This window comes from Lutra lutra, chromosome 12 (assembly GCF_902655055.1).
Source record: "Lutra lutra chromosome 12, mLutLut1.2, whole genome shotgun sequence".
Lineage (NCBI taxonomy): Eukaryota > Metazoa > Chordata > Mammalia > Carnivora > Mustelidae > Lutra > Lutra lutra.
Window position 1 is genome coordinate 36,925,418 of NC_062289.1, and position 13,187 is coordinate 36,938,604.

The 13,187-nt window shown below is 42.9% G+C and overlaps 1 protein-coding gene across 11 annotated transcripts in view; it reads right to left on the reverse strand.

Annotated features, from left to right (window-relative positions):
- The window catches only part of FHOD3 (formin homology 2 domain containing 3), a 473,175-nt gene that overhangs the window by 411,438 nt on the left and 48,550 nt on the right, over positions 1-13,187 (reverse strand). For all 11 annotated transcript variants that reach the window (XM_047697409.1, XM_047697416.1, XM_047697413.1 and 8 more), the window contains exon 2: positions 1,319-1,425. In XM_047697409.1, the coding sequence (XP_047553365.1) occupies positions 1,319-1,425 (107 nt within the window). The remainder of the gene's footprint in view (positions 1-1,318; positions 1,426-13,187) is intronic.

A 13,187-nucleotide genomic window follows, 5' to 3' on the forward strand; every position in this document is an offset into this window, starting at 1 on the left:
TTGATAATGATGAGTAGAATCTGGTGTGACATAATAATGAGTGTGTGCATAGCCTATGGTAGTTTCCAGGATCTGTTCCCATTGGGTCCTCAGAAAACCTTGCTGGTTCCTACCAAGGAACTTGGTCTTAGTGCTCATGGTCCTGTTATTCAGGAATCCATTCTGAGATCCTGCCATTTACTTGACTACCAATGTTCAGTAAGCACCTTTAATGTGTTGAGAAAATGCTAGATGACAGATACTCAGACAAGCCCAGTACTGACATACTAGAGCTTTAGCAGCAGCCAACTGAGGGAGAGGACAATTAAGGGAGAAAGCACCATGAACGGTGGCAGGTGTAGGGAAAACCCAGCAAACTACCGTAAATACTAGAATCAGGTAGAAAACTAACACTAAGGTTGTTTCCATTTTCCCTCATTTTTAAGCCTTTCATGAAGAATCAGCACTCCCAGATAAGATTCACCTGGGTGTAATCTATTTTTAATTCAGGCAAGGTAGTTTCAAAGCAACTTTTGGGGAGGTCCTCGAACACCAGATTAAGACAGCTAAGCTTTACTTAGAAAGCAACAGGGAATCTCTGAAGGTTTCTAAGGAGGAAGGTGATGAAATCAGAGATACACTTGGTTCTGAATGGATGAGGACAGAAAGGAAGGCAGGGGGCCCCCAATCAAAAGGCTATTTCAATAACCAAATAAACACAGGAAGAGCTGACTATATGTTTATACGTGATTTATATGTGATTTGACTTTCTGACCACCTGATTTTTTTTTTAAGTCTATCGCTTTATTCAGATTCACAGCAATCAGAAGTATTAAGCAGTTCTATATGTAGGCTAAAAGTAACTGCATGTTAATTAACACCATCACAAATCATTCTCTCCACTACTGTGAGTTCAAAAGGTGACATAGTATAAAAAAAAATGCTAGGATATCTGCCAAGGAAATGAAATATCCAGGAAGTTATCATTAAAAACAATGCTTAAAATAGTTGTCAAACTACTAAATCTAGAAAATATTAATTTAATTATATTTGGTTTAAAAAAAAACTTAGAAGGTCAATAAAATGTGATTGATTAAACTACACCAGAAATCTTTCTGCCCCTGAATGGCCTTGTCAAGAAGAATGACTCAAAATGCAAAAGGGTTTGCAATGACTGCCGGTCAGTCACCTGAGTCTCCCTTCTCTTATGTGACTGTGAGTGCAGAGAAGGTCAAAGCTACAGTGGTTTCTTCCAAGTATTTTAAGGCCTTAATGTACCCCCATATCTCTGTATCTTGGGCAGTTTGGACTAGTCAGCAGGGACAACTGTTGCTCTTACCCAGCATCATCCTGGAAGCCTTCCAACTCGTCCCGCTGCTCTGCCAGGGTGGCCTCCAAGTCCAGGTAGGCGCCATTGTGGGAAAGCTGCAGTGTGCAGTCATCCAGCTGCAAGAGAAAGAGCCTTTAAGCCCAGCCTGCTCCTGGGATGTGCACTTTGGATGGAGAAATCACTTCATGGGGCCCTCAGGTGTTTTTGAAAATCAAGCATGATTCTGAAATTCAGATCGTAATTGGAAGAGGTAGCAGGTTCGTCCAAATCCATTGGGAGCACACAACACAGTGACCAGACAGCAATGACACCTCTGAGGGACTGGCACTAACAGGGTCCAGGGGGCAGGGGAGGAGAAAGAGCCCTTTGACACTGGTGTCACTTTCCACTCTGAGGACCCCAGAAATAAGCCATGGAGGATTTAGGGAGTGGAAACCAAAATCACAATGCTGATGTGACCATAGATTAAGAGTCACAGAGTCTAAAAGGCAAACCTGGTGGGCAGAACATGCCATTTCCTTTGATTCAATGAAAAGCCTACTCCTTCAGATTCTAATGGCCCTACCTGGTACGCGACAATTAGTAGTTGCTCAATAAACACTTTTACAGTTGAACTGAAACGTTATCTATCTGAATGACACCATATTCAAATTACAACATACCAAAGAAGACATTAGGTCTTTTTGTTACTAGTCTTACTTTTTTTAAAATTATTTAACACTGACATGCTGTTAATTATGTCCCATGCTTAATTCTAAGCACTTTACATAGATTACATCACTTGATTCTCACACAATCCCTATTAACTTCTATTGTCCTCCCCATGTTACGAAGACGAAGCTAAGACACAGAGAAAGACTAAGTTACTTGTCCAGTGTCATACCTGGGGAATGGTGGAGCTGGGATCTGGATGCTGATACTTTGTGTTGATCCCTAACTCTTGATCTCTATGCCGCTCTGCATCCTCTCTATGGCCACAAACCTACAAAGGACTTGAAAATACCATGCTTGCAAAATGCAGTATGTGTCATCGTAGTGTTCTGGTATGGCCAAGACCACACCACAAGTTTGCCAACCCCGTTCCCTTTTCCTTTAGGGCCCTGAGAGCACACATCCCAGCCTTACAGCAGGGCTACTGGCCACGTAACTGAGGCCTGACCAATGGAATATGAGAGAAAGTTTAAAAAAAGGCCCCCAATAGGCCTGGCCTTAACATCCCCACACACCTAGAGGCAGAGAAGCCAGAGAAGGACTCCAGAGTCTGGAAACCAGCAGAGCCCCGGCTAGGAGGAGCTCTGGTTCCCGAATCCCTGCATGGAAAAGAGAGCATCCTGTTGCTGGAGTCTACTACGCACCCTGGCTGGTTACAAGAGTACAAGACGTGAGCCTTTGCTGTGGCAAATTGTTAAGACTGTGAGGTTGTTACAGCCGTCAGCACTGTATGACATTTAGAATGATCAATACACTTGAAAATACAGGAAAATTTTAGAAAAACCCATACACACAAGAAAATAATTTTACTGAAGATTAACATGATGAAATCCAAATTCACGCTTCATTTCTTGGGCCATAAGTGTGGTGCTTAGTGTTCACCTACCTGATGAGTGATGGCTCTTACTCCAAAATAACAGGAGATTGGGGGAAAACAAAAGCAAATATTTAGCTCCCTTAAAACATCTGGATAAATGCCTGAAAATCCTCCCACTGTAAGTGGGATTTCAAACAAGGAATTAGTCTCTTTGGATGGAAAGGTTTTGCTTATTATCCTCAACAAGAGAAACATAGACCACCGACTGGTTAGAATCGGCGTCTGTAACGGGGGCTAATTCTTGTAGGGGCTAATTCTTGTTTCTAGTTATCCTCGACAGAATGAAAGGAATTTGTGGGTTTTTTTTATTATTATTTGTAAGAAATACCTAGCTAAATCACTTGAAGGGGTTAATCCCATTTGATTCACTTGTTTTATTTCTCTACTAACAAACCGCTCCCCTTAGCTACTAAAGGTGCGCTGGTGAGCTTCAGCATTCCTGCCTGGCACTTTGCAGATGGATCATCTCATCTGAGAAAGCATTTAAACCCAACGGTCCCATTGGCCAAACTCACTGTCCTGTGGTGTGAGAGGTGCGCCCCAAGTTTGCGGGGAACACGCAGGGGAGCTGCCTCCCCCAGTCTGCGGAAGCAGCCGACAGGAAGGCATCTCCTGGACCAAGGGTCTCCTGTGGACTGAAATCAGATTTGATTGTTCGTAGATGGAAAATTCCATGAGAAACCAGACTGGTTAACAAGTACACCAAACCATGACTCGAGCTGAAATGACTGCAGCTCCGGCTTGCTCGGACCCCCTGCTGAGGTGAGTAACTAAGAAAACTGACTCGATCTGTCCTGTTGATAGGACTAACACTGTTGCTTATTTTGCATACCACCGATGATCAACAGACCAGAAGATGGGGATAATGAAAGCCCTTCAGGCAGTAACAGTTCCTTTGGTCTCAGCCCCTGGAATCGTGTAAGGCCAGAGAAAGAGGCTTTTGGATAAAGAGTTTCTGCTTCTCCTCCAGGGGGCCTGAGTCATTCCAAGGCTGGGGTCCACAGTCGGGCCAGACAGAGAGGAAGTGCTGCTGTGGGCATGGAGATAGGCAGAATGGGCACATACATGTGGTATGAATACTGCCTCAAAGGCCTATTTCAAGCTACCAAAGCAAAGTCACAGAGCATAGAGTTGGAAAAAGAGACACAGAAGCCCACCAGTGTATAGTATTTTCACCAAATACAAGAGATGTCAGACTCATGAGTAACAGTACAACAATTAGGAAGTGATATGTTTTGAGGATTAGCTTTGTTTTAAATATAACTTATTTAATTGTATGTTTATATCCTTTACTTTTAATAATGACGACACTCAACAACTAGCTCATAAAATTTCCCAAGAATGGACATGTCAGCCCCTCCAGCCACCCAGGCCAACTCTGGCACACACCCCTCTGGTCCTGCCATGTCATTCATTGGAGGCACCCAACATGGAGACAGCAGGACGTGCATAAGAGGCTGAGGACCCTGTATGGGCTTTCCGTCCTCACCACCCCATCTAGGCCTTTAGTGGTCGCCTTACCTGGGGCAGAGGTGGGGCTCCCTGGCCACCAGCAGATTGCGCCCTGTTCTTACCAGCAACTGTGGCCAGTTTACCCACCATGCCCATCCCATACCTTCTGCTTTATTCTCAGGAGCCTGAGACGAATACAAATATCTGGTTTTCCCCAACATTCACCAAGTATCAGCCTCAGCACGCTCCCGGCCAGCCCAGAACCACAACAGAACACCCCACAGTCTCCCTGGCTTCAAGCAACAGAATCCCAAAAGCTTAGCAGAACTTCCTGTTCTCATCATTCCTATCCTCACATTCAGGGCATCATTACTACCCTTTCTCTAGTTCAATTTTAACAAAATTATATATCAGACACGGGCTGGGCACCAAGGAACACATAAACGCTTCCTCCCCTCAAAGATCATTTTATTGAGTAAATATAACACACAAATAGAACACAGAAGAGAATTAAAAGCCATTTAAACCAACTGTTATCATGTGTGGAAGTTCATCCTCAGTCATATTCCTTCCCTATAATTAGCAGCCACAGGCTCCCGCGACCCAAGCATCCTCCATAAAAATGCCCCAGTCCTCCTTCCAGAAGAAAGGCTGCCATTTCTTCCTAACCCAGCGTCACAACCCTGCTCCCCTAATTAACAGATGGGCAATCTGTGCTAGTGTTAGTTAACCAAACCAGAGGAGATGACTACGTGCCTTTATGTCAGGAAGAATGTGTGGCATCTTCACAGGAGAGCTATGGGAAGGGGATCAAGGTCAGACGTCGCAGCTTTTAGTGAGCCGGGACACGCAAGCACCACAGGGTTCCCAACCACAAGCGTAGCCTGTGAAGACACCCCACGAGTCAGTGCACACCACCCGCTCCACGCCACCACCCAAGCCCTAGCTCATCGGTACACCCGAGACACGGGAGGTTAATATTTAAATCATCCCATGGGCCAAGGAGTCAGAAGAAAGGGCTTCTTTGCTGGAGGGACATATTGAAACCATGAAAGCTCCTAAAGGAGGGTCAGCTTTAGGGATCATTTTAAAAGCAAATTGGTGAGTCCTCTCGATGAATTCTCCAGTCCTGTCGGGATACCTGTTCCAAGAGAACACACCATGCGAACAGGCAGTGAGTCAACGTTCATGCCGCCCGGGCTGTTCTAAAGGGTCACACAGAACTCTCCCAGCTTCACCTCCACAGAGGACGCAGACACCTACCTCCCTGCCTGACCAGCGCCCGACGGGGAACCTCAGTTCCTACTTCCACCGAGGCAACCCAATCCCCTCTCTTGGCCGCTCATGTCAACCGTCTTGCTGAGTGACTTAAGGGCCCTGGAATTTCCTGACTCCGACAATTTTCACGTCGGCCCTGATCCCCTGGCAGCATGCTCCCCACACTCCTTTCTTGGCTTTCGGTGTGGTGGCCAGGACACTGCCGGGCACCACAGGACATGAGACAAAGCTGGGAGCCCCATGGGAAGATACCGTTACAGGGCTGTTCCAGAGTGCAGCAGGCAGGGAAGGCTAGTGGCAGTGACACTGGTGTGGCAGGGAGACTTCAGATCCGGCTGTGAACATGTGGCCAGGATTCTGGTGAGGGGGCAGGGTGCTCAGGAGGGGGTCGGCCACGGAGCCACAGGAGGGCTCCAGAACTTTGTGTCACCCCACCTCCGCATACCGTTAAAGCAGGCCATCCACCCCTCACAGGTGGGCTCCACAAGGCCGCTCTCAGGTTCTCTTGCCTATTCCTACGAAGACAGGGCATTCAAAAAGAAAAGGCAGGCTCACCATCCTAGGAGGGTTTAAAAAAAAAACTAAAACAAGGCTGATGTCACGTCTCAATTTGTATGTTCTTTTCTTTCCTTAATCCAGTAAAGTGGCATGCGTGTTCCTGGGGTGGTTTAATGATTACCTCGCTTTGGCCAGTGGGTCCACAATGATCCTTAGGCTAGGCAATAAAACAAATTTGCATGGAACCATTCTATAAATATACACAAGGGCTATCCTTTAAGCTAATTTTGGTAATAGTTCAGAAGTGGGAACACATAGGCTGATTTTCAAGAGAAGAAAAATAAAAGCTAAAATATCATTTGCTCACGTCATTTGATTGGTTCCTCCCATCCTCGTATCCGCACAGTCTATAGTATGATTTTGTGGCTCCTTCCATCAAGAGCTGGATTTTTTTCTCTACGCCTAGAATCCAGGTTGGCCTGTGTCTTGCTTTGGCCAATTCAGCAATACACGTGACATCGTAGAGACCTGAAAGGTACTCGTTCCCCTAGGGCTGTCCACTCTTAATGCTCCTGGAACTCTGCCAGCGCCAGAAGTAGCTGGGGATAGCCAGCCTTCATGACGTCTGTCGGTCTATTACTGCCCCTGTGACACCCTGCCAACTGCCGCACACTAAGGGAGGCCAACATGGGTCATCAGCCTCCAGATGATCCACCAGCGGATGACAGACACAAGAGAGCCCGGCAGATGTCAGCCAAACTGGCCCAAACCAGAAGAACCACCCAGTAGACCCATAGACCTGGGAGCAACGTCTTATGATTGTTGCTTTAGGTCCATTTCCCCCTCCCCGGGTCTGCCACCTCACACCATGGCAGACACGCAGTCCCCAGGGAATTCAAGTTCACACTTAGGGTGCTCAGTGCCTGGATCGGTGATGGGTGACAGGCTTTCATCCCCAAGGTGCCACCGAACAACATGACACTGTCAGCTCAGTACACGAATGCCACCACAATGCCCAGTCCTCCGAGGCCACAGAACAGGCATGTCCTTCCCCGAGTCCCTACCTGGGACAGAGGACAACAGCAGATGCTGGGCGGAAAGGCTGGGAGCATCAAGGAGTGGGAGAGTAGTCAGCTGAGAATCCCTCCCAGGGAGATAAGGAGGCAGCAGAAGGTAAAACAACACATGAGTTGTGGATCTGAGCCCTTAGAGCGCGTTCGATCGTTTCACTGTACAAAATGCACATTCAAAGATGAAAGCATGAAGATTCGCAAGATAGCACCTTCAAGCACAGGCCTCTTCTGACTGCACTGACCACACACAAAGCCAGCCCCGCTATGGGCTCAGAAACGAAGCATGACTCTGGGTCCCATCTCTCTCCAGGGCAGGCTGACAAGGGGCTCCCTGTGTGCCCGTCTTTTAGGCTCATCCCAGCTCTAAGAGCAATGAAAAGCGGTCAGCACATTTCCATTCATCAGGTCTAAACACTATGCCTGTTTCCCCCTCAAATGGTGTTTCTCTTGCTTGGCAGTCACGAAGCTTATGACTTCTTTAAACTTTGTGGTTCCTTCTAAAAGCAGCAGAGACAAGGAACTAGACATAGGTGATGGGCAAAAAAATAAATAAATAAAGTAGGAAAAAGAGCTTTCCAGTAAGCAGTGCCATAAGGTCCATCCATGATTTCTTAATAAAATCTGACAAAACCCAAGCTCAGCCATTCCAGCATCTATGGGCTCTGGTTCTCCCACAGCCCACACAGACCACTGCAGAGGGACGAGACAGAGGAGGGCATGCATGCACGTCTTGGCTGCCCTCTGCCATCTCCTAAGATGGGTAGTGAAGACGTGGCATGTGTTTCATTGTCCTTCAAACCATACAAACCTTTCACATTTATTCCTTTGTATATGTAATACATTTCATAATGAAAAATGATTCGTTTCATCTACCGGTCCATTTTCTTAGAGAAAAACCAAATGAAACGGATTTACATGATATCAGAAGAAAACAGATCCTATTGGCTAACTCCAACAAACGTTACTCTAACTTTTAAATCTCTAGGTGCCCATTTAACTTCTTTGGAACAACGAATACATCACAGGTACTTTAATAAATGTTTTAGGGTAAAGTACAAGGATATTTTTGAAGATCCAGCATACATGGGTTATGAAATAATATGAATACATTTACTTTGAAAGAGGCTAAAATTTACTTCCTTGGAAACCTTCAGTAAGTCATGTTATTTGTGGCCATCAAATTCAGTGAGAGAAGCAATGTCCTGAAATTGATTTAGGCAGTTTCCAGATTTCTATTTAAGTCAACAAAACCGTACAGCTCACCAACAAAAGGCCAGGGCTTCTGCCAAAGTCTACATGAAAGACAACAGCAAGATTTTTCCCATTAAGAGCTCAAGCCAAGGGGATGTGATAATCTGGTAAATATTTGAGTTATTTTAAAAGACTTTTTTATCATTAAATAAATAACCAAGAATGCATTAACCTCTCTTAGAGAGGCTGGAATATCTACTCATGTTTACAGTTACCTTTTTCCATTTTCTGTTTCACTTCAGTCGATTTGAAAAACAGAATCAGCACTAAATTTCAGGATTATATATGATCCATTACAATAATCCATTCCTCATGCAGGTTAATAATCCTTTCCTGTGCTCATTCTCTGTGACAGGCACCGTGCCATGTCCTAGGGAGCCGCCCACGATCAGGACAGCCCTGGCAGCACTCATGTCTGTCTGATCCCCAAACAGCTGGTCATAGTTCAGGGAAATGAGAAGGACAGTGAGTTTGTGACCTTTGTTGTGTCTGTTCTGGTTTTCATCGTAGGATAGGTTTGGGGAGCAGGGAGCTAAAGGATGCAAAATCCCTTCCAGAAAAGGAGTGTGAGGAGTAAAGACTCTAAAAGAAGGAATGCCAAGGGCTCTGGAAAAGGAGACGTCCTGGCCCCAGGAGAGTTTAGGCTTGATTCTAGGGCAATGGGAAGCCATGAAATGGTTGTAAAGGGATGCATGAAGGACCAGCTTTGTAATGTGGGGATGGAAGGGAGAAGACAAATGAAGATGCCAGGGAAGGATTTGAAGGGGGTTTGGACAATGATGGAAGCTGTGGGAATGGAGAGAAAGGAGAGAGAGCGCTGATTCATGGACAGAAAGGGGAAAGGAGAAGGCAAAGCAAGAGGGTCATGGGGATTGATCAGATGCAGGGGTACCCGAAAGAGAAGCAAAATCTTGAGTTTCTTGTTTGAGCAAATTAATATCTATTGGTGATACCTTTTACAAACACGAGAAACATGAGAAGGAAAGCTCTTGTAGGCAGGGAGACAGGATAGAATTGGGGGTTTTGTTGTTAACACGTTACATCTAAAACAAGAGGAGACACTGAGTAGAGAAATCTACTAAATCTAGAAAACTACCAGTTTGGCGGGTTCAGGTGTAAATACAAACATGGCAGTTGACGTCTCACAAACGTACTGGTGTACCTAAGGATAACAGCTAACTTTTTGTATCTTGAAGATCTAGAATGGTATCTCCTTTTCATTCCTGATATTGCTAATTTGTGCTTTCTCTTTTTCTCATGGTTTAGAGAAGGCCCCTCATTCATTTATTAGTCTTTCCAAAGGAAAAATCTTTTCATTGTATTGCTTTTACACCATTTTAAGTTTTTTTTAATCTCATTAATTTCCTTCCTTCTACATTCTTTGTGTTTGATATGCTGCTTTTTTCTAGCATCCAAGATCTTATGATTGTCAGTCTTTTCTCCTTTCAATTATGTGCATTTTAGACTATAATTCTCTTCTGTCAGGTTTAGCTACAGCCCACAATATCTGATATGCCATATTTCATATTTTTATTATCTTCAGTCCACAAAACTTCCTAAATTCCACTGGGATTTCTTCTTTGATCCATGGGTTATTTAGAAATGTGTCCCATACTTCCCAGATATTTGAAGATCTTCAAGTAGGGGCGCCTGGGTGGCTCAGTCGGTTAAATATCTGCCCACAGCTCAGGTCATGATCTCAGGGTCCTGGGATGGAGCCCAGCATGGGACTTCCTGCTCATTGTGGAGCCTGCTTCTCCCTCTCCCACTGCTTGTGCTCTCTTGTTCTCTCTCTCAAATAAATAAAATCTTTTTAAACAGATCTTTAAGAATCTTTTTTATTGTTGATTTCCAGTTTAATTTCTCTGTAGTCGGAAAATATATTCTGTATGATTTTAATTCTTTGAAATTTCTCAAAACTCACCTATGGCCCAGTAAATGGAACGGATATGTCCTCAATAGCCACAGTGTTAAGTGGGATTCTCAGCTTTCTATCCTCACTGCTTTTAATAACCTGCCCGTTCTATAGAGAGGCATATTAATCACCCACTACAGCTGTGAATTTCCTTTTTCCTTTTAATTTGGTCAATATCTAACTGATTGATTGATATTTCCTATTAGCCTGACTCTCTTAGGAGTATGAGATTCCCTCCTTATCTCAAGGAATGTTACTGACCTTAAACATGACATCATCTGTTGCTAGGACAACCAGACCACTTTCATTAGGTTAGCACCACATGGTTTACCATCTTCCCATCTTTCACTTACAACATTTGGGACCCATATAAATATATATAAGAAGTGTCTCTTTTAAGAAGAACATAGTTTGGGTTTTTTTAATCCAATCTGTCAATCTCAGTTTTTTAATACAAGTATTTAATCAAAGTCTGTTAACCTAAAGTGATTGTTGCTATTTAGGTTCAAATCTACATATTCTAGTTTCCCTTTTCCTCCTTTTTTGCCACCTTTTGGATCAATCTCCTATTCTTTATTACTCCATATATCCTTTGTATTTTTCTATTATTGTATTTACTCTTAGCTGCCCACTTGTGTTAATTCTTTCAGTAATTTACCCTACAGATAATCCCATGGCTTCCTGAGTCATTAGTACCTACTAAAAATGAACATTATCACTTCCCAGACAATTTAAGGGCACTAGACCATTTTAATATGGTCTATGCCTTTTGAGATATTAGAAAACGTATTTCGAACCCTGTGACATGGTATTATTTTGAGCAGTCAGTATTCATTTAAATTTATCCACACATTTACCTTTTCTCTTGATCTTCATTCCTTCCTGCATTTCTGTGCCGCTATCTGTGATAATGTCCTTCTGCCTGAGGAACTCTCTCTATTATTTCTTTAGGGAGAGTATGCTGGCAACAAATTTCTTCAGCTCCTATTTTCTGGAAACATCCTTACTTTACCTCCATTCTTTCGGTAACTGCTTTACTGAGATACAATTCATTTATCCTCTAACTCATTTAGAGTGTACCATTCCCCAGCTTGTAGTATATCCACAGAATTGTGCCTCCATCACAACAATCAATTTTAAAATATTCCCATCACCCAAAAAAGAAACCGCATATCCATTAGCTGTAACTCCTCATTCCCACAATCACACCCCCGTCTAGCCCCCAGAAACCACTAATCTACTTTGTCTTAAAAGATTTTCCCATTCTAGACATTTCACATAAATGGAATCACACAATATGTAGTGATTTGTGGCTGGCTTTTTTCACTTAGTGTAAAGTCTTCAAGGTTCATCCATATTATCCATCCATATTATAGTATTTCTTTCCCTTTATTGCTAAATAATATTCCATTGCATGGATATAGCAAACTTGATTTACTCATTCTTCAGTTGATAGACGTTGGAATTGTTTCCACTTCTTGGCCAGAATGAACTACCGTGAACATTTCTGTATAACTTTTTATATAGACATATATTTTCACTTGGGTACACTTTTTAAGAAATTGCCAGACTGTTTTCCAAACAGGTTACACCATTTTACATTCCCACCAGTGATGCATGAAGGTTCCCACTGGCCTATAATTCCACCAAACACTTGTTTGCTTTTAGATTATAGCCATCATAATGAATGTGAAGTGGTATCTCGTGGTTTTGATTTGCATTTCCCTGATGGCTAATGATTGTATCTTTTCACATATTTATTATTGGTCATTTGGGGATCTTCTATGGAGAAATGCCTATTCGAATCCTTTACCCATTCTTATTGGATTATTTGCCTTTTTGTTGTTGAGTTATATATTCTGGATACAAGTCCCTTTTTGGATATGTGATTTGCAAAATATTCTCCCACCCTGTGGGTTGTCTTTTCACTTTCTCGAGCTTGTCCTTTGAAGCACAAATCCTTTTAATTTTGATAAAACACAATTTACTTTTCTTTTGTTGTACTTTTGGTACCATATCACCTTCGCTCTGAAAGACTTTTTTTGGAGGATACAGAACTCTACAATAGCACTTATCTTCTTGGAGTACTCACAGACTGTCCACTCCAGCTCATATCAGCTCAGGTGAAACATCAGCTATCAATCTTACTGTTGTTCTTTTAAAGAGAATCTAATTTCTCAGGCTGCTTTTAATGTTGTCTTTGTCTTAATTTCCATTGGTTTTCCTATGAAGTGCTTATGTTTGGTTTACCTAGTATTTATCTTGCCTGAGGTTTATAGCACTTCTTGAACTTGTGGCTTACCATCATTTTTTTGGTCATGGAAAATCTTCACCATATCTCATCCAATATTGCTTCCACCCCATTTTCCTTCTCCCATTCTAGGACTCTGATACTTGTATTTTAGACACACGTACCATATGTCTATTATGCTCTTTTCTGCATTTTCCATTTTGGCTCTCCATAAATTGGTTTTCACATCATCTACTGAGTTATATTCCAGATCATTTAATTTCTCTTCATCTGTGTCTAATTTTCAGTTGAACCTATCTACTCCATTCTTCATTTTTGTATTTTTGGTTTTTACAGTTTCTATTTACTTCTTTATATTGTATACCCCTGCTCTGTCTTGTTAAAATTCTCTACCTTGTCTATTTTTTTAAAGTATTTATCATAATCATTTTAATGGTCATGTCTAGCATCTACACCACCTAAGATAGTTCTCTGATACAAGTCTCTGGATATACCATGTATATTTTATTGATTGCAATAATTGTTTATGAAGAAACTTCAAGGCTCTGGACGATTTCTCTCTCCAGAGAGGA